The sequence below is a fragment of the Hibiscus syriacus genome, unplaced genomic scaffold, assembly GCF_006381635.1.
Source record: "Hibiscus syriacus cultivar Baekdansim isolate YM2019G1 unplaced genomic scaffold, ASM638163v2 tig00111392_pilon, whole genome shotgun sequence".
NCBI lineage: Eukaryota > Viridiplantae > Streptophyta > Magnoliopsida > Malvales > Malvaceae > Hibiscus > Hibiscus syriacus.
In genome coordinates this window covers 3,803,837-3,826,609 of record NW_024063078.1, presented here as the reverse complement: position 1 = coordinate 3,826,609, position 22,773 = coordinate 3,803,837, and the positions used below count along the sequence as shown (strand labels likewise).

Genomic DNA, 22,773 nt, shown 5'->3' with positions numbered 1-22,773 from the left:
AGTTTTTGAGTTGTGTTAAATTTATATTTAAAGTTTTTCGAGTTGAGTTTAGTAATACTTGAGTTCGATTCGGTTTATTTACATCTCTAGTCTAGCCCATCACCCTGAAGCATCAACAAAGCCCAACAAACTAAATAAGCCCACATCATGTGTATATACATCATATGCCGTATGGGATAAATATTAAAATTATACATGAATTTTGGTAAAATATATAATATGATATTTGATTTTTGATTTTGTGTAGTTACATAAATAAAATTTTAATTGAATTCAGTCTTCACTCATCACAAATCATTAATACTAATGTCACTCCATCATTCTACCTTAACGTGTATATATATACTTTTTTCACTTCCATCTTCTTTGATCCAAGTTATATTATTATTTTTGTTTTATTAAACTATCTATTTTCGTAAGAAAATGGTGAATGATTTTATCTACTCTTATAACATGTGCTTTTTTAATCAAGGTTGGATTTCATATTGCCCCTAAAATCTAGATGAAATTTATTTAATTATCATACTGATTTATCCATTCTTTAGACTCTTTACATGAATATCTGAAGGCACTCGCAATCATCGAAGAATAGACAGTTATGGTAATGTCGAGTTATATAATTAATTTACTATTATTTTTAAAAATATTTTTATAAATTTAAAATATTTTCTCTTCATTTAATAAAATTAACAACTAATATTAATTTTAAAAAGTAAACAAAAAAGTTAATATTATTCTTTGTTTTGTATGCAACCATTGAGTTCTATGATTTGTATATTATATGGCTATATAAAAGTTTGAAACAACCAATAAGGTTAGTTGGACATTTATCACTATAAATGCCTCACACGTACAGAATGAATAATATATATATATATATGTATGTTAAGTATCTTAGAATATAATCCTATTATGATATATAGCAATACATTCTCAATCTAAACATTCGCAAAGTAAAACAAAGAGCAAGAACACTTCAGATTTCACCTTTATGAATTTATAAGCAAAATACAAATGTAACTTGAATATGGAAGTTTACTCCCATTTATTAATTTTCAATATTAAGCCACACACAATAAATTATGATCCAATCCATTACTTTGTCATTCATTATGGATTAATAATCACCATTCAAATGTTTAAGATTTATTTATTTTCTTCATGAAAGTCATTCACATCAAATATGAAGAAACATCCTTAAAGCTTCCTTAGTTGATTTTCTCTCTCAATCAACCCACTGCAAGAAAAGAGAAATGTAAACGAACACGGCATCAAAAATTTTGAAACAGATGTTCAGAAGGAATCGTGAAGAGAATCATACCGAAGAGCACGAGTGAATAAGGCTGCCTTGTCGAGCTCTTGGTTTTCCCTTGCTTTCAATATTTGAAACATCAAGGCAAGGCGCATTTGGGTGCTTGCACTTTGTTGCGATATGAGAGAGCCTCTTTCCGAAGTTCCTCACATTCTATTTCAATGGCTACCGATTTCTCTTTTACTTGCCTTTGCCCTTCTTTTATCTTTCTTTGCTCTTCATCTATTTCATTCATCTCAGCTCTCAACCTTCTGATCCGAGATCTTATACTTCTCGATCTTTTTTTCTGCTAAATAAATGTTTCATCCTAAGAATCTAACGGTTCTAAACATAATTACGCAACAGTTTAATCATAAATTCCATCGTCCGTTCCTACATACAACTATTAGAGTAATTACTGCATTAAGCGTCGTTACCTTATCCGGATTGCCTCTACTCGATGCTCTGCATTTCTTCCTAGCAGCAGCTGCTACCTTGAAGCTTCTCCTGGTTAAAACTGTCCTCTGCATTTTCATTTTTCTTCAAAGACTAATTCGTTCAATGAAGTTTCAATGTAGGTTTATTTTTCCCGCCAATGTAACACTCTTATATATAGTCACCCCACACCGAATAATCATTCAAAAATAAATATATATAACGATTTTAATAAGATAGGATAACAAGACAAAATATAATAAAACTATTTAAGTTTAAACTTTTAATTTTCATTAAATAATTAAAGGACGAGATAAAAAATCATCGCGATACATCTCATGATCTTAAGTTTAAATTATATATATCAATTTTTTTATACTTAAAGCTTAAAAAATATGTATATATTGAATTATTTTATTTTAATTTTTATGTATATATCTAATATCTTTACCTATATAGATCGTTAATTTCCTCTGTCGACACATAAGTCCAGCCACCGACGGCGGACGTTGAATCATTCATTGGAAGACCAAATATGCGTGTATAATTAATAAAAAGAAAATTAAACGAACAACCGTTTAGTTTAATGAGATGACTTACTAGATCCTTTAAGTAACATATGGTGTTTACATTTTAGCGTGTACAGATAGAGCAAATTAAATTGAGAGAGTCGCATTCATAATAGACCTATGCAAAATTCAATTTTAATTAATCGATCAATTAATCAAATACAAGTGATTAATTAAAAAATAGAATTGAAAACTTATGTAGTCGATCGATCGGGGCCTATACTGGCAGGTTCAACGCACGAATCGAACGAGTTGTGCCGCTTTCGGCAGATTCTAGCCGTCCATCGACCGAGACTTTGCGTTTGGCTTTCATAGTTGACTTTGGATGTGTTATTCCAACAATTTAATGGAAAACACCGATGGTATTTCCATGAAAGACGTGTGAAACAACCACTTCTAATGCGTGACGCTAATTAAATATTCATGGTGACAGTGGTTTGTCCTTTGAATACGTTGGACGAGCTGTTTTCTTCTGACAATTTCAATGAAAATGCCAATAAACAATGTTGATGCGATGGCCGACCTTAAAGTAAATGCGATGAATAATGGCATTTTCAATCAATCAATAAAGTATAGTCCTTTAGTTGGTTTGGGAACTCACCTTCTTTTGCTTCATCTCTGCAATTATCTTCTCTTGTAGTTGTCGATGCAGAATGAGAAACTGAGATAGATATATCTTCCAACCCTGAAAAGAAGCTTTTATGGTTCAGAGAAATCGGACCGATGCACCAAGCTTTTGTTATCTTCGTATACTCTTCGACATCTTCGAAACTATTTATGACAACCCCATATGATGCTCGGTCAGCTTCATGCATGGGATCGAAAATACCCTACCATGATTCATCATAGTATCAAGTATTTTCAACTTATTGATGGTCTCAACAATAAAAGAGAATATTGTTCTTTTAGAGGAGGTCGAACAACTGTAGAGTAGAGATGCGTTGTCAATAGATTAAAAAAATTCTAAACATATACTCTATAAACATTTCAGAAACGATGTTGTGCGCACAAAGATAGCAGAAGCAACAAGTTCCATTGAACCTGAAACTTGTTAGCAGTTTTGAGGGTATAATAGAGGCACATATCTGAAATAATACAACTGGGGACGTGGTGTTAGCTTCTCAAATAATTTTCTCCACTGCTTCGTCCATACTGTTGGGTGCAGTGAAGAGTTTGAACACTTCCTCCATTGAATTTATCATGTCTGCATTCTCGACTCTGTATTCTATGAAAAGAGAACTTTGGGAAGTAAATATAAACATTGTTTATTGCATTACTAACTAAAAGGTTGTGGAAGTGACATGTATATAATATGGTGTTTTTCTTAACACTCTCTTAACATGCACCGATTGTAGCCAACACTAAATAAAATGTTGTTTTCTGTTTACAGAGGCATATGCAATTACATGAAGTAAAAGTACCTTTAAAGAAAATATATAAATATTTTACAATTTGTAATATTATACAAATATATAATAAGGATAATTTGGTCAAATATACATTCTAATAATCTTTTATTCATTTAACCAAACACGGTAATCTTACATTCCTGCTAAACCAACCAAACACAAAATACAACATTCCCAGTAATCCTATTCCCTGGTAATCTTTTATTCCCACTGGTAATCTTACATTGCGTGAACCAAACGCACCCTAAGGGGCTGTTTGGTTCAAGATATATCTTATTACAAGGGAATGAAATCCTTATTCCCCAGTTTGGTTGACCAACATTCCCAGCCCCCGGTAATATTTTTTTACTAACAGTGGATTTTTTTGTTATATTACAAGGAATGTGATTACCCCATTCCCTTAAGTATTATTGGATTACCAGTGTTTTGAACTAAAATGCCCTTAATTTTTTTTCCCAAAAACATTATTCTTCTGTCGTTGAATAATAAAAATTCTATGAATGTTAAATTACAAATTTATCCTTAAACTATTTTACCCTTTCATTAAACCTATTTATCTTTTCAATTTTGTAAAAAAAATTATATAAATTTTATGAATTTAAATTTTTAAAGAAAATATATAAATTAATTATAGTAAAATTATAATAGAATTCAAATTGTTAAAAAAATAAATATATAATAAGGACAATTTGGTAAAATATACATTTTAATAATTTTTTATTCCTTTAACCAAATATTGTAATCTTACATTTATGCTAAACAACCCAAACATAAAATATAATATTCTTAGTAATCTTATTTCAACCGATAATCCTATTTCCACCTATAATCTTACATTTCATAAAGCAAACACTTCAAGTAGTAAGAAATACACATATTTTATGTCAAATCTTAGAGGACAATTACCTGTGATAGAGTAATTTAAAAATAAGAAGGTTTGTATTTAAAATCAAAATCATGAACCGTCATTATGATTTAAAATATATAAATAATATATAAATGTGACACGTGGTAGAGTTAATTTAAAATAAGACGGCGTACAGAATTCATTAGGGTTTTATATGATTGAATGATTTTTTAGTCCTTTAGATGGATTTAGGCTTAAGTTAATGGTTTTTGTAATGGGTTAAAGTTTTATACATGGGTTTGGGTTTAAGTAATTTGTTTTATAAATCATAAATATATAATTATTATATTTATAAATATTTTTTATAAAACAGTTAATTTTATTAAAAAATATTTAAAATTATAATAAAAGTTTATAACCATAAATGTTAATTGAATACATAATTAAAACATTTTTTTATAACCACTTGACATCATACAAGGACAAAACAATAAAAAGGTTAAGAATCCAACAACAAAAAACTCGATCATAAGATAGATACGGATAAATCTGAATGTATTGGTAAAATGAACCACGACATAGGATTAAACTACTGAAGATCACTGACAACAATAAATCAGAGTTGAACGTCGTGAGAATACTATTTACAAACGCAAATAACACATCCTAATCTAATTAGAGGGTCCAAATCAAATAATATCAATAGGGTAACAAATAAACACCATATTGATCAGTCGAGCCGATACCAAATTCAATCATGAGAAAATAAACGAAAAAACTAACCTTAAAAAAATAAAAAATAAAAAAAAATGTCAAAAAGACAAAAGTAATCATAAATATGGTAATTTTCCCAATAAATCACCGGTGATCGGTATATTTACCGATCTAACACCGGTCAGATTATATTTCCTGATCTAACACCCGTAGCAGTAAAGCGCGCCCCCTGAACAGCGCTATACGCTGATTTGGCACCACGTGGTATAGCGCGCCCCCTGCCCCGCAATATACGGTGATCTGACGCCACGTGGGTATAGCGCGCCCCCTGATCCGCGCTATACCTGGGTATCTGACACGTGGGGTATAGCGCAGTGCAGGTGGCGCGCTATACCCCTAAATACCCAACCCTTCACGTCCCCATCCTCCTTATAAATACCCCTATCCTCAATTACTTTTATCACACCAAATTCTCTCAAATTCTCTAAATTTCTCTCAAATATTCTATCTTTTTAAGGTATATTTTATAATATTTTTACTATTATGTATTTACTTTATTTAAAATTTTACTAATATAATTCTTTTGCAGATATATAATGGAAGGCAGTCTACTTCGCTCGGATGGAAATCATATATCTCTACACTTTGCTGATACGATAACATTTTAACGTTTTAATTTAATTTAAATTATTAGTAATATTTATTTGATTTATTTAATGCATGATTATTAGATTAAGAATTAAATATCTCGACACTTTACTAATACGATAACATTTTAACGTTTTAATTTAATTTAAATTATTACTAATAATTAGTTGATTTATTTAATGCATGATTATTAGATTAAGAATTAAATATCTCGACAATTTGCTGATACGGTAACATTTTAATGTTTTAATTTAATTTAAATTATTAGTAATAATTAGTTGATTTATTTAATGCATGATTATTAGAGTAAGAATTAATTTTTGTAATTATTTATTTTTAGGAGAAGGACAATGTATTAGATCCTTTTATTAGGAATCTTAAGTTAGTGATACCCAGCCGTGTCTTGCCGTATTTAGTAGAGGTTGGATTCAGTTACATAGGTAGATATCAGGGTCACTGTAAGATAGAGTCAGACCTGATTTCTGCCTTAGTAGAGCGGTGGAGGCCGAAGACCCACACATTCCATCTTCCGTGCGGAGAGTGCACGATCACGCTTGAGGATGTTTCTATGCACCTGGGGCTTCCAGTGGATGGAGATGTGATATCGGGGATAGCTTCCGGTTCTTGGACTACTTTGTGTCGGGATAGTCTAGGACGTGTCCCAGAAAATTTTATCGGAGGTAGGATACCGTTAAATTGGTTAGATGCCAATTTTCGGGAGTTGAGCGCAGACGCCTCTGAGGATGAGGTTAAGATGTATGCACGAGCATGCATACTGCAGTTGATAGGAGGGTTGCTGATGCCGGACAAATCGCGCAACCTAGTTCACTGCATGTGGTTGCGACATCTTAGCGACTTTCGTCTCACCGGATCATTCAGTTGGGGCTCGGCAATTTTGGCTTTACTGTACAGGGAGATGTGTGGAGCCACTGACTACAGACGTAATGCTATCGGCTGATGTCTCTTGCTGCTGCAGTCTTGGGCATGTTATCGATTGCCCTTTTTATGTCATGTTGTGAAGAACCCATTCGTATTTCCACTACTTCTGAGGGTCAGTTTGTGCCACATTTCCTGGAACTTCATCATCATCGGAGTTGAATTAAGGTAATTCTGGGTGAATGAATAGTCCAGTCTCAGCACCATCCGCACCATGCTCACGAAGCGGTTCTTCTGGTGGAGATGATGGTTCCTCCATTCTCTCCACATTTAGGTCGAAGAACCTACTACTACTTGCACGCCTTCCCCTTGAACTGGAACGCATATCGACATTGAGATCGAAAAAGCTCGCAGTCAAATGCCTCCCCCTGGAGCTTGAAGTCATCGTGTCAAATGGAAACTGCATAGATGGTTGCGTCGATGGCATCTCCATACGGTCAAAGAAATTTACAGATGAATGCCTTCCCCTTGAACTGGACGCGGTGTTGCCATACGGATTGTTTGTGGACCCATCTCGGTACATATCGTAAGGAGTTACGGATGAATGTCTCCCCATTATGGCATTAAAATCATTACACATTACTGTAGTCGGGCTGTCAACTTGATCAACTGGTTCAGCCAGCCCATAGTGTGAGCTTAAAGATTGACCCCGAACAGCACGCACTTGAACAAAATGTGCATACATCTCAATAGCGGCGTCTGAATAATTACTTTGAGCTTCAACCATCATTTGAACATCATCATTGTTCGAAAGTTCGAACGCTGTATAAGTTAATGGCAACAATGATGTTGGAAATCTGTACTGCAACGACGACATTCTTCTGTTACTTCCAACATGAATCTTCCTAGAAATCTTCGTTATCAGCTCCTCAAGAGTTATGTTTCTCTTGAATGATGTTTTAACATGCTCATTTGATACAAAAACAACGCCGGTTTCATCTTCTCGAATTTCACCATCATAATAAACAATAGCCGAAAGTCGCGCAATTCTTTGAGTTTAAAAGTGCGACAATATTATATCTGCAAAAAAAATAACTTAAACAAACCTAATTAAATAAATTATATATGAATGAAAATATAACACAAATTTTTTTTTACACATCAACGTAAATAATTTAAATAATATAATTTTATATTATTACATGCACCGTAAAACTATTTCGACGTATGCTCCCGCTTTTCAATTTTACAAACATAAAAATTAATTAAAAATAATTAGTATAATATTTTTTCAAATAATGATAATAAACAATAAGTATAATTAAAAAATTATAACAAAATTACCTTATAACGAAAAATCGCACGAACTTCTAAATCAAATATAAGAAGATTGCCAGAATTATTACTCGTTGACAGAATTGTTGTATTAATTTATAAGAGATGAGAGATGCGAGAACGGGATGTATTTATAAACATATAAGGCGCGGTACCTGCACCGCGTTATATGTAATTATTATATAGCGCGGATTAGGGACCGCGTTAAATATAATTTTGGTACGGTGTATAGCGCGACTACTGATCCGCGCTATACCCCTACGTGGTGTATAGTGCGGAGCAGGGGGCGCGCTATACCCCACGTGTAACCCAGTCAGCGTATAGCGCGGTACAGGGGGCGTGCTATCTCCACGTGGCGCCAAATCAGCATATAGTGCGGTTCAGGGGGCGCGCTTTACTGCTACGGGTGTTAGATCAGGAAATATAATCTGACCGGTATTAAATCGGTATATATACTGATCACCGATGATTTTGGGAGAAAATCGCCCATAAATATATAATTATAAGAAACTAAAAGTAACAAAGAAAAAAAAATAGATGCTATATAGAGAATAAAGGAAAACAAGTATAATTGACCAGGGACAATCAATATTAAATCTGGTAGTATCTTTTGTCAATCAATAATCGAAAAAAAGAAAGAGATGCTCGTGAGAAAAACCTAAAGATAAAAAAGAGAGTGACACCAGATTTTATATTTATAAATATTTTGAATAAATACAAATTTAGAGTGAAATATAAAAATGAGCTCAATTTTTAAAAAAACGTATTTACCTTTTATTTAAATAATATTTTTCATTCACTTTAGATATAATAATAAAATTATTATAACTTTCTAAAAGCTCACACTTCACACATAAAATCATGTTTATACCCCTAGGTACATTGCCTCCCTTGCTTGCCTTTAAGAGGTCTCCTTCGCTTGTTTTACCCTTTTGAGCATATCTAATTTCGTACTCCTTAAATTTTTAATATAACTTTCTAAAAATTTATACTTCAAACATAAAATCATGTGTATTTACTTAATTACATTGGGATTTTTGGGCTGAAAAACTTTGCAATCACTTTGGAGTCCAAAATGTCAATGGCTTCTTTAGACTTAATGCAACTAGGTGTTTTGTATTGGCTCATAGAGGCTCCTAGGGGCACATAGGAGTCCATTAGTGCATCAAAACTTCCTTGTTTTACCACACTAATCTCCAAAGCTGCTATTGCATTTTGCTTCCTATTGCTTCTATATATATAATTCAACGATTCTTCCATTCTATAGCAACATTCTGCCATTATTTTAGGATCAAGCTCTTGGCCATCGTTGCCTTCTCTTGCTTTAAGCTCCCAAAATATGACATAGTGACCAGGAATTGTACTTGTATGAGCGTAGCTGGTGCACTCTCTCAATATGAATCCGAGTGGATCAAGAAGAGTCTTTGCTTCTGTCACTGCCTTTAAGAGGTCTGATTCGATTGTCTTATCCGAGTCGATGCTTAGAATAACATTTTGTCTTTCTACGAATTCGAACTGAGGTGTGCTGTTGTGGAACCCTGACACCTTAAGAACATCTCCAACTTTATATCGATATAATCCTGACCAAAAAAAGAGAGCAGAATATCAAAGAATTTAACCGAATAGATAATTCCCATTTCTGTTCTGATGCTTTTTGGAAAGTAAAATGCAACTTTACCTGCAGCAGATGTGACCAGTAATTCATAATATCGATCAAGCTTCACATGTATAAGATCAACAGGTTCAATATCTTCTTGAGACATTGTTAGAGTGTCTTTATTGACGGGGAGGAATTCAAAGTAAGCCATGTTGGGAAGAAAGGTGTATGAGACGTGGGAAGGTTGAGTTAGAATTTCCAAATTGATCCCACAAAAAGCTTCAGAACAAGCATAAAAGCCTGATACTAAAGGGAGCCCTCCGCTGTAGAACTCGAGTGTTTCAACATATTGACTCATAACACCTGTAGTAACGGCACTGATAAGCTTTGCTTTGGGCCAAAGCTTTTTGATCATCCCTTCCCACGATTTGCAAGCGCATATGTTCTGTATCGAGTCGGCTAATTGAGGATTAGGCTTCATGATCGACGATACTGCGTCTCTACAACCGGAGTCGGTTATCCGGTCGCTAAGTTGACCTGATCTTATGTTGGAGCATAACTCTTTCCACTAATCTTCTAAGAACTTGATAGCTCCTAGAACTGCTGTCGCGAAGGAGGAGGCAACTATTACAACCTCGTCTCGCTGTAATAAACCAACAAGTAATTGACAATACATGCTTTGGTTGGGGTCTGAGCAAAAATATTAGGGATTTAAATAGTGTTTGCGGTCGCATTTTCGGTAGCGTCGCGTTTATCGCGGTTGCGGACATAACGGATACTATCGCGGTCACTGCGGGTGCCGCGGTCGTAAATTATTTTAAATTCATACAACTTATCATAAAACATAATAATTATAATTATAAGGAGTCATTTTTAATGATTTTTAGAATGTTTTCTAAGCTAAAATGACATATATAATATAGTTTAACCATATAAAAAACTTTAAAATTCCGATAATAGGATAAAATAATTAATTCATGATAATATTGTGAATACATTATTATTTAAATTACTGAAATTAGAATTAAATTAAACAAAAATTAAAGTTTACATTCTAAATTATATATTAAATTATAAAATTTAAAAAGTAAAAGGATAAAAAATTAATATATTCCTTGATATATTTTATAATTTACTTTAAAAACATGGGCCCAAAATATTTTGTTTTAAATCTAATAACCCTAAAATATTTTAATCCTAAACTATATCCCTCTCCCCACCCACCCCGCACGATCTCCTTCTCCAGTCTCTCCTTTTTTTCTCACTTCTTCCTCATTTCTTTCTGCTCTCTTCTCTCAACACTCAATATCAAAATCAAGCAAAAAAACTCCAAAATCATAACATGTTCTACCCTAAATTCAGAGCGTGAATGATTTTTTTTCTTCAACAATCTTAAGTTCCGACGAAGATTCTTTTCTTCGATTACAGTGAACTCCACTCCGATGAGACCACAAAACAGGTTCGTTCTTTAATTTTACTTTTCCATTTTTTTTTCCTTTTGAATCTCAACATGCATGTATAAAAAACGTAAATTTGAAAAGAAAGAAAAAAATACAGCTTTGGTGATGATGAACACAAAAAATCTATCTTTCCTTAATTTTTTTTGCAGTAACGGTTGGAATAACGGCGATTGCATCCCGTTATCGGCACAATCGTCCGTTTACCGTTAAATTACGGGCGCAATTGACCGCAATCGGTGTGAATCCATGACCCACCGCAAAAATCACAAATAACGGTTTCGGACGGTGGCGCGACCGCAATATCGTGGCCGCTATAGCGTTTTCGGAACGCTATTTGATACCCTGCAAAAGATTGCTTCAACAGGGCTTGTATAATGCTTGGAGATAATGTTTCTATAGCCTGGGTCCTTGTACAAGCTGGTTGTCACAGATCTTGCTTTGAGGCCAGAAGGAGTTTCAATCTCTGGTTTGGCAAACATAAATTCCAATCTTTTACCTGACTGGTATAAGTTACCAAAGTGTCTGTAAATGAATGTGCTGTTAGGTCAATGCCATATTTAACCAATTTAAAAGTATTCTAATCTCAGTTTCTTACTTCTCCAGCACGGATGCTAACAGGGTCACATAGAGTGTTCTTAGATCAGGAATTTCAGCCGTGACAGGTGTCAACTTTGGCTTCTCTCCTGAGTTGCCACTGCTGCAAATCAAACGAGATTGACTTAGGAGGATGGAAGAGTTGGAAAATAGATCAGAATAAACAGATTTAGACCTTCGATGGAACTCAATGACGGATTCAGCCAAAAGGATGTTCGACGTCTCCCCGTTGGCAATCCGATCAATGTAAGGCTTAATATCTTCATAAGTAACAGTGGGAACATTCGTTTTGAACTGTTCCTTGCCAGTTTTGCCATCGAGGTATCGACTCAGATATTCTGTCCTGCATTTCTCTTCAGTATTTGGCCTAATACCTGCTCCTGTATTTGCTCGGCGTTGGTGGTTAGCTCCTCTATTATCTTCAACCCATCTTCAAACTCATTCGCACTCGCCATTAAAACAAGCTTCAATTTCTAGGCTCCCAGTGACACCTCAAACTCCGATTCTTAATTTAACTCACCCTCTTGATGTTTGTGTGCGTGTGTATATGATGTCCGAGATTTTATTAATCAGGATCACAAATTAAGTATAGATATATGTATTTGTATAATGTATAAACATATTTCATAAAATTGAATTAAAATTAAGTATACCATATTTAATATTTCATATGTATTTGTATAATGTATCATTAAAATAATAATAAAATAACCATTATTCACGGTATTTTAAAAATAAATTTAAAAACTATATGTTTGACATATTATTATATTAGAATATAATTAAATTTAACGATAACTAAAATGATTTTATAATTAACTAATTTATTATTATTAATTAACTAAAAATAAATAAAATAGTTAAGTCGTTCATAAGGATAAATTCGTCATATATGCACCTTAAAAGATTAGGTGAATATTTTTAAATCATAAGATATATTATGTCAAATCTCTTAAAATAGTTCTTTACATGTGATAGAGTTAATTTAAAATAAGAAGACTTGTATTTAAAATCAAAATCATTGTTAACGTGAACCGTGATTATGATTTAAAATATAAATGGGACATGTGATGGAGTTAATTTAAAAGCTTAATGGAATTCTATTAAAAAAAGTATGCAGTCCTTAAAACTTTTCTTAAATAATTAAGGTATTCATTGAACTAATGTGATCCTTTAACAAACGATTTTTAAAATTATTAGAATATGACACATGTCATTTGATGAAGTTTTTTAACGGTCGTTGCAGTCAGGCACCTAAAGTGATAACGTTTGTAACGTTAGGTACCTGGATTGATCGATATTTTTTTTGGCACCAATATAGGAAAAATGTATAGTTTAGACACCTTTTTTATACTAGACCTAATAATAATAATAATAATAATAATAATAATAATAATAAATAAATAAATAAATAAATAAATAAATAAATAAATAAATCATTCATTCACTTAGACCCAATTATCGGGTTAAAGTTCGGTTTGGATCATATATGGGTAAACTAAATTCGGGTTACTTTCGGTCAAATTAAATTTCGGGTCAGTTTTGGTTCAATTCAAGTTATTTCAAAATTTGGATGATCTTGTTCGGGTCTATATCGGGTCTCGAATTAGGTAAATAGGTTCAGGTAACCGGCTATGGGTCAAATTTGTTAGGTCTAAGTGAATCGTTAGTTTACTAACGATCAACATTTGTTATTGACGTGATCTTTTCACATGTATTAAATTATTGACGTGATATGTGTCACATCACTAAAATACTGACGTGGCTTGTGTCACGTTAACAATTAATATATATATATATATATATATATATATATATATATATATCATGTCAATAATATTTGTTGACTATCAGTCAATTAACAATTTCCTTCTAATGAGATATTTTAATAAAATATAAAACGTAGATATATATAATGCTAAAAGAAAATAAGAACTAAAGTAATAATTTGTACAAATATAGAAGGATAATTTAATATTATGACTTAACATATATATATATATTATCAAAGTGAAGATGTGACATATATCATATTATTCAAAATTATATTTAATATTTTGCCCCTTTTGTTATAGTCATATAGATCATATATCCTACTGTACAAATGTTGGAAATTTGATGACCCCCTCAACATATTTCCGCAATGTAAAGCAATCTCCTTGTTATCATAGCGGCTTTCAAAAGATAGAAATCAGTCTTGTACACCCCAACTTTAATGAATTTTAAATGTTATTTGGTATGCAAATTGATCAATGCCATCCTATGAAGACAAACAATCCACTCTGAATAAAACAAATACTAAATGAATGTTAAAATTACTGATTAAAGTGTGTCAATATAATTAAACAGTGTCAAACTCTATCACCTAAACATGTTATATCAGATTTTGTGACGGGAGTAATGACAATTAAAGTTTGAGTGGTCGGTTTATTATAAAATATAATATTAGTGACCGTTTTATCATTTTTAAACTTTAATGTTTAGAAAAGAAACATGTGTGTACTTCAATGACCATGTATGTACGTAGTTTATCAAAGTGAACTCTTGAAATAATTTAGAGTAAGTTACGTATTTATTCATAATTATCATTTTGTTATTGTTTTGGTAATTTCATTATTATTTTTAAAATCATATTTAAAATTATGTTTAAATGCTATTTAGTTTATTTATCATTAAAAAGTTAATAAAAATATTGATGTGTCATCATAAGATAATATTATATTTTTATTGAAAAAAAGAATTACCACGTCATCCCTTATATATATATATTTAATGATTGGTGATCAAAATATAACGTTGTGTAAAAATTTTAAAAATAATAATAATAGAATAATTAAAATGATACTTAAATGAGTAAATACATAGTTTAAGGGAATCAAAGTTGGATGAGATAAGGAAAAGAGTGCAGGGAGATGTAAAGAAAGCATCGAACATCTTGGACCTCTCCTCAACGATAAGAAAAGCAAAGACATCTAATTTCCCCTTCCTCACATCCAACCATTTTCCCGCTCGTTCCACGTCCACATCTTTCCCATTCCCACCCCACGTTTACATACCCAAACCTCTCTCATTCTCCTTCACTTTCCGCCTTCACTTCTCTAAACTCGGCCACCGCCACGCTCTTCCTCGCTTTGCCTCCAATGGCTTCTGCCACCACTTCCACCACCTTTTCCCTCCTCAAAACCACCGCCTCCACCACCTCTTCCTCCTCTGCCTCCCGCCCTTCTGCATCCCTCATCCGACTTCCCTCCACCCGCCGCCACCTCAAATCCTCCACTCTCACCCACGGCCTTGGCTTCTCCTCCGCTGCTTCTGGGGATTCTCTGCTCTCCCTCCACGTCTCCTCCAAAGTTCGATCTTTTAAGGGAAAAGGGTCGAGAGGCGTTGTTTCGATGGCGAAGAAGAGTGTTGGGGACTTAAGTGCGGCTGATTTGAAAGGGAAGAAAGTGTTTGTGAGGGCTGACTTGAATGTCCCATTGGATGATAACCAGAACATTACCGATGACACTAGGATTCGTGCTGCTGTTCCCACTATCAAGCATTTGATTCAGAATGGTGCTAAAATTATTCTCTCTAGCCACTTGGTAACTTAATTTCTCTTTATTCTTATATTGTTGAGTTTTATGCCATTTATTGCCTAATTGAATCAATTACCAGAGCTTGGCATTTCAGCTCTATACCTTCTATTGTGCATGTAAGAATTAAGTTATGGTTCATTGAATTTTCAGGGTCGGCCAAAGGGTGTTACACCAAAATTCAGCTTGGCTCCTCTTGTACCCCGGCTCTCTGAACTGCTTGGCACTCAGGTAATCAACGAAAGCTGAAACTTTTCCAGTTATAGGATGTGTAGTTCATGTATTATATGACAATAACACTCATTATCTGAACAGGTTGTCAAGGCTGATGACTGCATTGGTCCGGAAGTAGAAAAGTTAGTTGCTTCACTTCCTGAAGGCGGTGTTCTTCTTCTTGAAAATGTTAGATTTTACAAAGAGGAGGAAAAGAATGAACCTGAATTTGCGAAGAAGCTCGCCTCGTTAGCTGATCTCTTTGTCAATGATGCATTTGGGACTGCACACAGAGCCCATGCATCAACAGAGGGTGTCACAAAATTCTTGAAGCCATCTGTTGCTGGTTTCCTTTTACAGAAGGTAGGATAGGTATTCCAAGTTCATGAAGAAACTTGTTTAGTTTTCAATTGGTGAATTCAAATAGACATGTTTTCGAGTAAATTCATCATTGGTTTAATTCTGACACTGCATTTAAACTACTATGAAGTTTTCTTTTATTATTTTTTATTATTTTTCTTGTTACATTTTAATGTTTTAGGTTCCCCTTGTATTCATTTGCTTCCTATCTTGTTACAGGAGCTGGACTACCTTGTTGGTGCAGTTTCAAGCCCCAAAAGGCCATTCGCCGCCATTGTGGGTGGTTCAAAGGTCTCTTCCAAGATTGGAGTCATTGAATCACTCCTTGAGAAATGTGACATTCTCCTTCTTGGTGGTGGTATGATTTTCACATTTTACAAGGCACAGGGCCTATCAGTTGGTTCATCCCTGGTAGAGGAAGATAAGCTTGACCTTGCAACATCACTCCTTGCAAAGGCCAAGGCGAAGGGAGTGTCTCTTTTGTTACCCACTGATGTGGTTATTGCAGACAAGTTCGCCCCTGATGCAAACAGCAAGGTTTGTTTCTACTTTCTACCCTGTCCCTGTAATGTTCTCAGAGCAATCTGTGCTAAAGAAAGCCAGAGTGATCACAGTGATATGGAGCTATAACTGGAAATAAACCGCTCTTATATTGCCTTTATTCTCTTGTCTTAGCAAGATTGAAAACAAGTTTTGCTTCTTGCAGATTGTGCCAGCTTCTGCTATTCCTGATGGCTGGATGGGATTGGATGTTGGACCTGATTCCATTAAGACATTCAATGACGCTTTGGATACTACCCAAACCATCATCTGGAATGGACCGATGGGAGTGTTTGAATTTGATAAGTTTGCAGTCGGGACCGAGGTATGCTTGAATTTCTTGACTATGGGGTTTAGTTCTTGATGATATTGCTGTATACTTAGAATTAAAGTATCCCTTCTACTAGTTGGATATAGTTTTAAGTTGGTAGCCACTTGCTTTTGTTTCCAAACTAGCTAAAGCAAGCCTTTCTCCAGTTACCTTTATGAATTCTTAAATCTCATTTACAAATCCTTACAGAAATAGTAATTTAGGATATATGCTTTGAAGTTGCCTACCTCTAACTAATATGCTTTGAATCCCTCGGTCCCTAAAGGAGTGACAAGTTTTCAAGATGACTGCTTTTATTTTATTTTTCTATTTTTTCATAAGTCAATTGGAATTAAGATTGCTTTCTACTTGTAGGCTATTGCAAAGAAGCTAGCAGAACTCAGTGGCAAGGGAGTGACGACAATCATTGGAGGTGGAGACTCTGTCGCCGCTGTAGAAAAGGTCGGAGTAGCTAATGTCATGAGCCACATATCAACTGGTGGTGGTGCCAGTTTAGAATTGTTGGAAGGGAAGGAGCTTCCAGGTGTGATTGCCCTCGATGAGGCTACCCTGGTTGCCGTGTAAGATCAAATCAAATTTTCAGTAATTTATCCGGTTTTGTAATCGAGAAATAAAACGAGTTCTTGTTGTAAATGTACACCTTAAATCGCTAGAAGGACCCATTTCCGTCTCTTCCTTTCTTGCTTATCCTTAAAAGGTTGCCAGAACAGTGTTGATTTTAAATAAATTGCTTCATTTTTCTCAAAACCTTGCATTATTCTTTACATTGTTCATACCCTTCCTATAGGTTGACTTCGGAAAGTATCACATATGATTACAAATGAACACTGGTTTTACAAGTCTCCTGTAGGAGTATAAATTGTTGCATCAAGAGATTTTGGTATGCTTTTATCTGGTTTACAAGTCCCCTGCAATCATCTGGGTGGTTTTTAGTTCAACTGTGGAAAGGGATAAAATAGCCAAAAATTTGATCAGGAATCTGTCGTAAGTAACGAAAACCACATAAAAATGAGAGGCCTTTACTGCTTCTACTTTTGGTTTGGGTCACGTTTTGTGCGCTGCAGAGATCATGAGAAGTTGGACCGCTGAAATCTGTGTTTGTGGCCATCATCCTCGGGATATCGTTATCCACCAAATAAACTAACTCCTTCATTTTACTATTGAAAATGAATTTCTCAATATTTCAATTGTGGGCATTGATATCAATCTTGAACTTAAAAGCTGAGCAAATTATTTTGTGGTTAGAGAATAATCTGTTGGCTAATTCATTATTTTTTAAATGATTAAAGATTTTAAATTCAAATATTATAATATACATATACATATTTGTGTATATTTATTCTAATTTATTAATGAGATTTTTCATTACGACTATAATCATACTAAAATAATTTAAATTTACGGTTGAGAAAGGTATATTATGAAAATGCAGTTAAATGATACTATTTTTGAACAGCAACTAACAACGACCTTTTTTGGCCTAATTAAATTTAAATATTTAATCATAAAATAATTTAAATACGAAATAAATATATTTAAGCTGCCCACGCAAAAATAGATTATGTTTCCCGAATTATGCTCTTCTTGTTCCTTGTATTTAAAACCCTTCTAGACCTCTCTCCCTTTTCACTGTCTTGATCCATCCGCCACTCCCATCTTCGTAAGCTCTCTCACTTTGAACACTTTTATTTAGTTTTCCATTTTTTTTTCTGTGTGCAGCGTTGTTTTTACATTGATTGTTGTTGAAGGACAAGCGCTAATAATACTATGGGTAGAAAGAAGAGCGTTGGGGATTTGAAGGAAGCTGATTTGAAGGGAAAGAAAGCGTTCGTTAGTGTCGATCTGAACGTTCCTTTGGATGAAAACTTCAACATAACTGATGACACCAGAATCCGTGCTGCTGTTCCCACCATCAAGTATTTGATTGCCATGGCTCTAAAGTCATTCTTTCCAGTCATTTGGTACCTTCCTGATCTGGTGTTTATTGTTTATTTATTTGCATGTTTTGATCTGGTGTTTATTGAGCTCTGATTGCTATTTTTATGGATATTTGTGTTTTTTTTGTTTATTTTAATTTATGTGGTCTGAATAAGCTAGATTTGTCAGAATCGGAAGGAGGCATCATGATCATCATCTCATTTATGTTTATATTGTGTCTATATTTCAATCTGATTTTGTTTTTATTTGTTCTTTAATTCTGAAAATGACGCACTTAGCTAGCGTTTATTTATTATTGATATATCTAACAAGCATATTCTTCTGGTTGATATTTTCTTAGTTGTTATTTGTTTTTTACTCAAAAACTGGTTCACCTTTATTGTCTCTTGTGTTTGATTTCCTGTTTTTGAGCTTGGATTATTATTTGCACCATTTTGGAAGCAATAGTTCATCTGAAACTGTATAATTGCTTTGTCGAAAGTAAAGTTATACTGTTGCCATTCCTTGTTCCAGTAAATGATAGTCTAAGATCTTAACAAAGATCTCAGGGAACAAATCCTTTGTCCCTGTGTGTAGTAGTATGCTATTCAATATCAAAAAGATATTATTAATGTGATTTGTTTTAGTATTTTAGTGCAATTAGCAATTAGATGGATGCAAAGTGGATGAAATGTTTCTTTTCGTTGTTTATCTTTTCACATGTTGAAGATTTTATAACATGTTTCTAATTGTTTTTTTCTCTTTCAGGGACGCCCAAAGGGTGTCACTCCTATGTACAGTTTGAAGCCTCTTGTGCGGAGGCTATCTCAACTCCTTGAAGTTGACGTTTGTCTTTAAAAAACTAACTCTTTTTCCACCTCTGAGTTTCATTTGCTTGGTTTATTTTTCTATTAAAAATTTGTATCTGTCTTGGTAAAAATTTGTAAAAGGGTGTCACTCCTATGTACAGTTTGAAGCCTCTTGTGCGGAGGCTATCTCAACTCCTTGAAGATGATGTTTTTCTTTAAAAAACTAACTCTTTTTCCACCTCTGAGTTTCATTTGCTTGGTTTATTTTTCTATTAAAAATTTGTATGTCTTGTAAAAGGTTAAAATGGCAAACGACTGTATTGGTGAAGAAATTGAGAAAATGGTGGCTGAACTACCTGATGGAGGTGTATTGCTTCTTGAGAATGTGAGGTTCTACAAGGAGGAAGAGAAGAATGATCCTGAATTCTCAAAGAAGCTAGCTTCCATAGGGCCCATGCTTCCACAGAGGGAGTGGCTAAGTTCTTAAAACCTTCTGTTGCAGGTTTTCTCATGCAGAAGGTATTATGAATATCTTAAGTTTGAAAATGAAGTGTTGTGTGATCTAGCAGATTGGTTTAAGAATCATATTTGCAACCATGGGATCTGATAGAGATATCATTTAATTTGTCTGCTGGATTGTGCTGAAGCATATCCTCCATAAAATATCAGATGTTCGCGGTTTTCGAGCATGTAGATAACAAGATGCTATAGTTATGTTTTTTCAGTTCTCTGTTGTCCTTTGACATGCTATGTTCTATTCTCTCTTTTTAGGAACTTGATTATCTTGTTGGAGCTGTGGCAAATCCCAAGAAGCCATTTGCTGCAATAGTAGGTGGTTCTAAGGTATCAACCAAGATTGGAGTGATCGAATCCCTCTTGGCCAAGGTTGATATTCTCTTACTGGGTGGGGGAATGATCTTTATCTTCCACATGGCCCAAGGATGCAAAGTTGGATCATCACTTGTGGAAGAAGCCAAACTTGATCTAGCAACATCGCTTATCGAGAAGGTGTCTCTCTCTTGCTGCCTACTGATGTGATTATTGCGGACAAGTTTTCTGCTGATGCCGACAGCAAGGTTTGTGCTGCTTCTCATATGAAGTACGTGATAAGAGATTTGAGTGTACTATGTTGCAATACACGTAATTTTACGGCCATAGGCTACATGGAAGCAGAGTGTACATAATACCAAATCTTCTAGTATATATGCCCCATATTTGAATTGTTTTCAGACATTGATTTATTAGATTCTTAAATGTTTTTGCAGGTGGTTCCAGCTGCAGAGATCCCTGATGGTTGGATGGGCTTGGATATATGACCCGACTCCATCAAAACCTTTAATGAGTCTTTGGACACTACCCAGACCATTATTTGGAATGGACCGGTGGGTGTGTTTGAGTTTGATAAGTTGCTGCGGGCACTGAGGTAAGTCTGAATTACTTTCAGGAATTAGGTTAGGTGGTCACGGTGTGGAATTAGGTCTTTTCGTTTGGTTATGCTCACAAATGGTTCTTTTTAATACTATTTACAATGCAGGCAGTTGCAAGGAAGCTTGCTGAGCTCAGTGGCAAGGGAGTGACGACAATCATCGGAGGCGGTGACTCTGTTGCAGCTGTGGAGAAGGTTGGGCTTGCTGACAAGATGAGCCACATCTCGACCGGTGGTGGTGCCAGCTTAGAGCTTCTTGAGGGCAAACAACTTCCTGGAGTCCTTGCTCATGATGACGCTTAAGCTATAATTTTGCACCTCTTTGCATTTGTTTTTTTGTGCAAATGTTCAGTGCTGTAATGTGGCTTGGTATCTCAGCCAAGAGTGAATTTTAGTAGAGCTGATCTATTGTAGAGGCTGATAAGGTTGACTTATCATTTAACTATAGATAAAATTGTTTCATCCATGATGGCCTTTTGTGAATTATAAAATTGCACTAGGTCCTCTTGGATTTTGCTTTGCTCTTCCGTCAATGTTAATGAAAAAAATATTTTGGTTTTGTCTTTCGGTTTTTTCCTCTATTTTAGATATTTTTGATGTCATGCGGAGCAACACCAGTAGCAAAATTTGAAGAAAAAAATTATTGCGTTATCTGGTAGAGGGATTAAATTATTGAATTTTAAAAAAATAGAAGGATGCAATTTCGAATGTGTAAAAAATATAAAAGCGACCTTGTAAAATTTGTTATTTTTACATCTGTTAAATAAAATTTTGTTCTTGATCTCGATGAGAACCCTGAGATTATTTATTACTAATATTAAACTTAATTTAGATTTTCTATAAAATTGTTTTTTAATAAATAAAGGAATTACTAATAGTAGATTTTTCAAGTTAAGATGGATTATATTTTACTTTGAAAATCTAATTCAATAATAACATTTCTAGAAATAGATAGGATTTTGGAGTTTGTGTTTAACATTTCTAGGAAGATGCATAATGGATGTCATACTTTCTCAAGATTGTGGAGTCATCTCTATCATCCTTATAAACTGTCGTGAATTTGAGCCGCTAACGATGCATTAAAGTTGAACTAAAGCATTTCCCTATTCTTTTCTTCAATTGTCCCAAATCTCCTCTAAATCTCCATTGTAGTTTTCTCCCATATATAAACTTAGTTTTCACATCAAAATTTTGTTGAGCACATGCACTGAAAGTGCATGTTGGAATTTTGTTTTCAAAAAGCATTAAATGCATCGAAAGGCACAACAAATTTAGTTGAAATTTGCTAATGAGATAATCTCAATTTTAGTCATTATAATTTAGGGTATTTACAAATTAGTCCTTAAAGCTTCAACTATAAATATTCTAGCTCATTTAGCTTCAAAATCATCCCAAAGCATTCTAGCTTTCTTCCAATACTAGAGAGATTTTAGAGAGTTTCTTGAGAGTTGTTTTCTCCTTTTTATCAAGAGAGAATTATCATTATTTTCTCCTTAGTAGATCGAGAGAGGTTGTAATTCCTATTTTTTCTCATAGTGAAATTCTTCTACCGTTGCCTGTGGTTTTTACCCTATATTATTTAGGGGTTTTCTACGTAAATTTTGTGTCTCTTTTATCTTCAATTTTTATTTTCTCAAATTATCAGTTGCATTTTTGCTCTATCCGATAGCCGTCTTCCGCAACAATTGGTATCAAAGCCAGATTAGAGTCTGTAATATCTGCTTATTGTCTTTGTGGTTGTCACCAAAAAGTGGATCCTCCAACATAAGAAAGTAAGAAGTTATTACCCATTCTTTGAAGGTTTCAAAGAACTATTCACGATAGTGA

General features: G+C 34.0%; 2 protein-coding genes and 2 pseudogenes across 3 annotated transcripts; 2 read left to right on the top strand and 2 right to left on the bottom strand.

Moving 5' to 3' along the window:
• Positions 1-1,044: 1,044 nt before the first annotated feature.
• On the bottom strand, positions 1,045-1,900 carry LOC120160419. Of its 2 annotated transcripts, XR_005519434.1 has the most exons (3): positions 1,729-1,894; positions 1,322-1,598; positions 1,045-1,237 (listed from the first exon to the last, which is right to left on the bottom strand). XR_005519434.1 is itself a non-coding variant. In XM_039170836.1 (2 exons), exons 1-2 carry the CDS (start codon positions 1,825-1,827, stop codon positions 1,392-1,394), a joined length of 309 nt encoding a protein of 102 aa, XP_039026767.1. In that variant the 5' UTR covers positions 1,828-1,900; the 3' UTR covers positions 1,244-1,391. The 2 variants fall into 2 exon arrangements, 1 of the variants encoding a protein (XP_039026767.1); XM_039170836.1 differs by lacking the exon at positions 1,045-1,237 and having other exon boundaries at positions 1,244-1,601; positions 1,729-1,900.
• A 7,247-nt stretch (positions 1,901-9,147) lies between these two features.
• Positions 9,148-12,230, bottom strand: LOC120160154 (annotated as a pseudogene).
• A 2,486-nt stretch (positions 12,231-14,716) lies between these two features.
• LOC120160400 (phosphoglycerate kinase, chloroplastic-like) lies at positions 14,717-17,541 on the top strand. The gene is made up of 6 exons (XM_039170816.1): positions 14,717-15,359; positions 15,504-15,581; positions 15,666-15,926; positions 16,143-16,460; positions 16,630-16,788; positions 17,149-17,541. The coding sequence occupies exons 1-6, from the start codon at positions 14,916-14,918 to the stop codon at positions 17,356-17,358; spliced, it is 1,470 nt and encodes a 489-aa protein (XP_039026747.1). The 5' UTR covers positions 14,717-14,915; the 3' UTR covers positions 17,359-17,541.
• An 851-nt stretch (positions 17,542-18,392) lies between these two features.
• On the top strand, positions 18,393-21,384 carry LOC120160129 (annotated as a pseudogene).
• Positions 21,385-22,773: the final 1,389 nt, after the last annotated feature.

Excerpts from the sequence above, each read along its gene's own strand:
- LOC120160419 (XM_039170836.1), bottom strand. The coding sequence starts at position 1,827 with ATGAAAATGCAGAGGACAGTTTTAACCAGGAGAAGCTTCAAGGTAGCA. Across the intron at positions 1,602-1,728 it reads GTAGAGGCAATCCGGATAAG|CAGAAAAAAAGATCGAGAAG; the intron begins GTAACGACGCTT and ends ACATTTATTTAG.
- LOC120160400 (XM_039170816.1), top strand. The coding sequence starts at position 14,916 with ATGGCTTCTGCCACCACTTCCACCACCTTTTCCCTCCTCAAAACCACC. Across the intron at positions 15,927-16,142 it reads CTGGTTTCCTTTTACAGAAG|GAGCTGGACTACCTTGTTGG; the intron begins GTAGGATAGGTA and ends ATCTTGTTACAG. Across the intron at positions 16,461-16,629 it reads CCCCTGATGCAAACAGCAAG|ATTGTGCCAGCTTCTGCTAT; the intron begins GTTTGTTTCTAC and ends TGCTTCTTGCAG.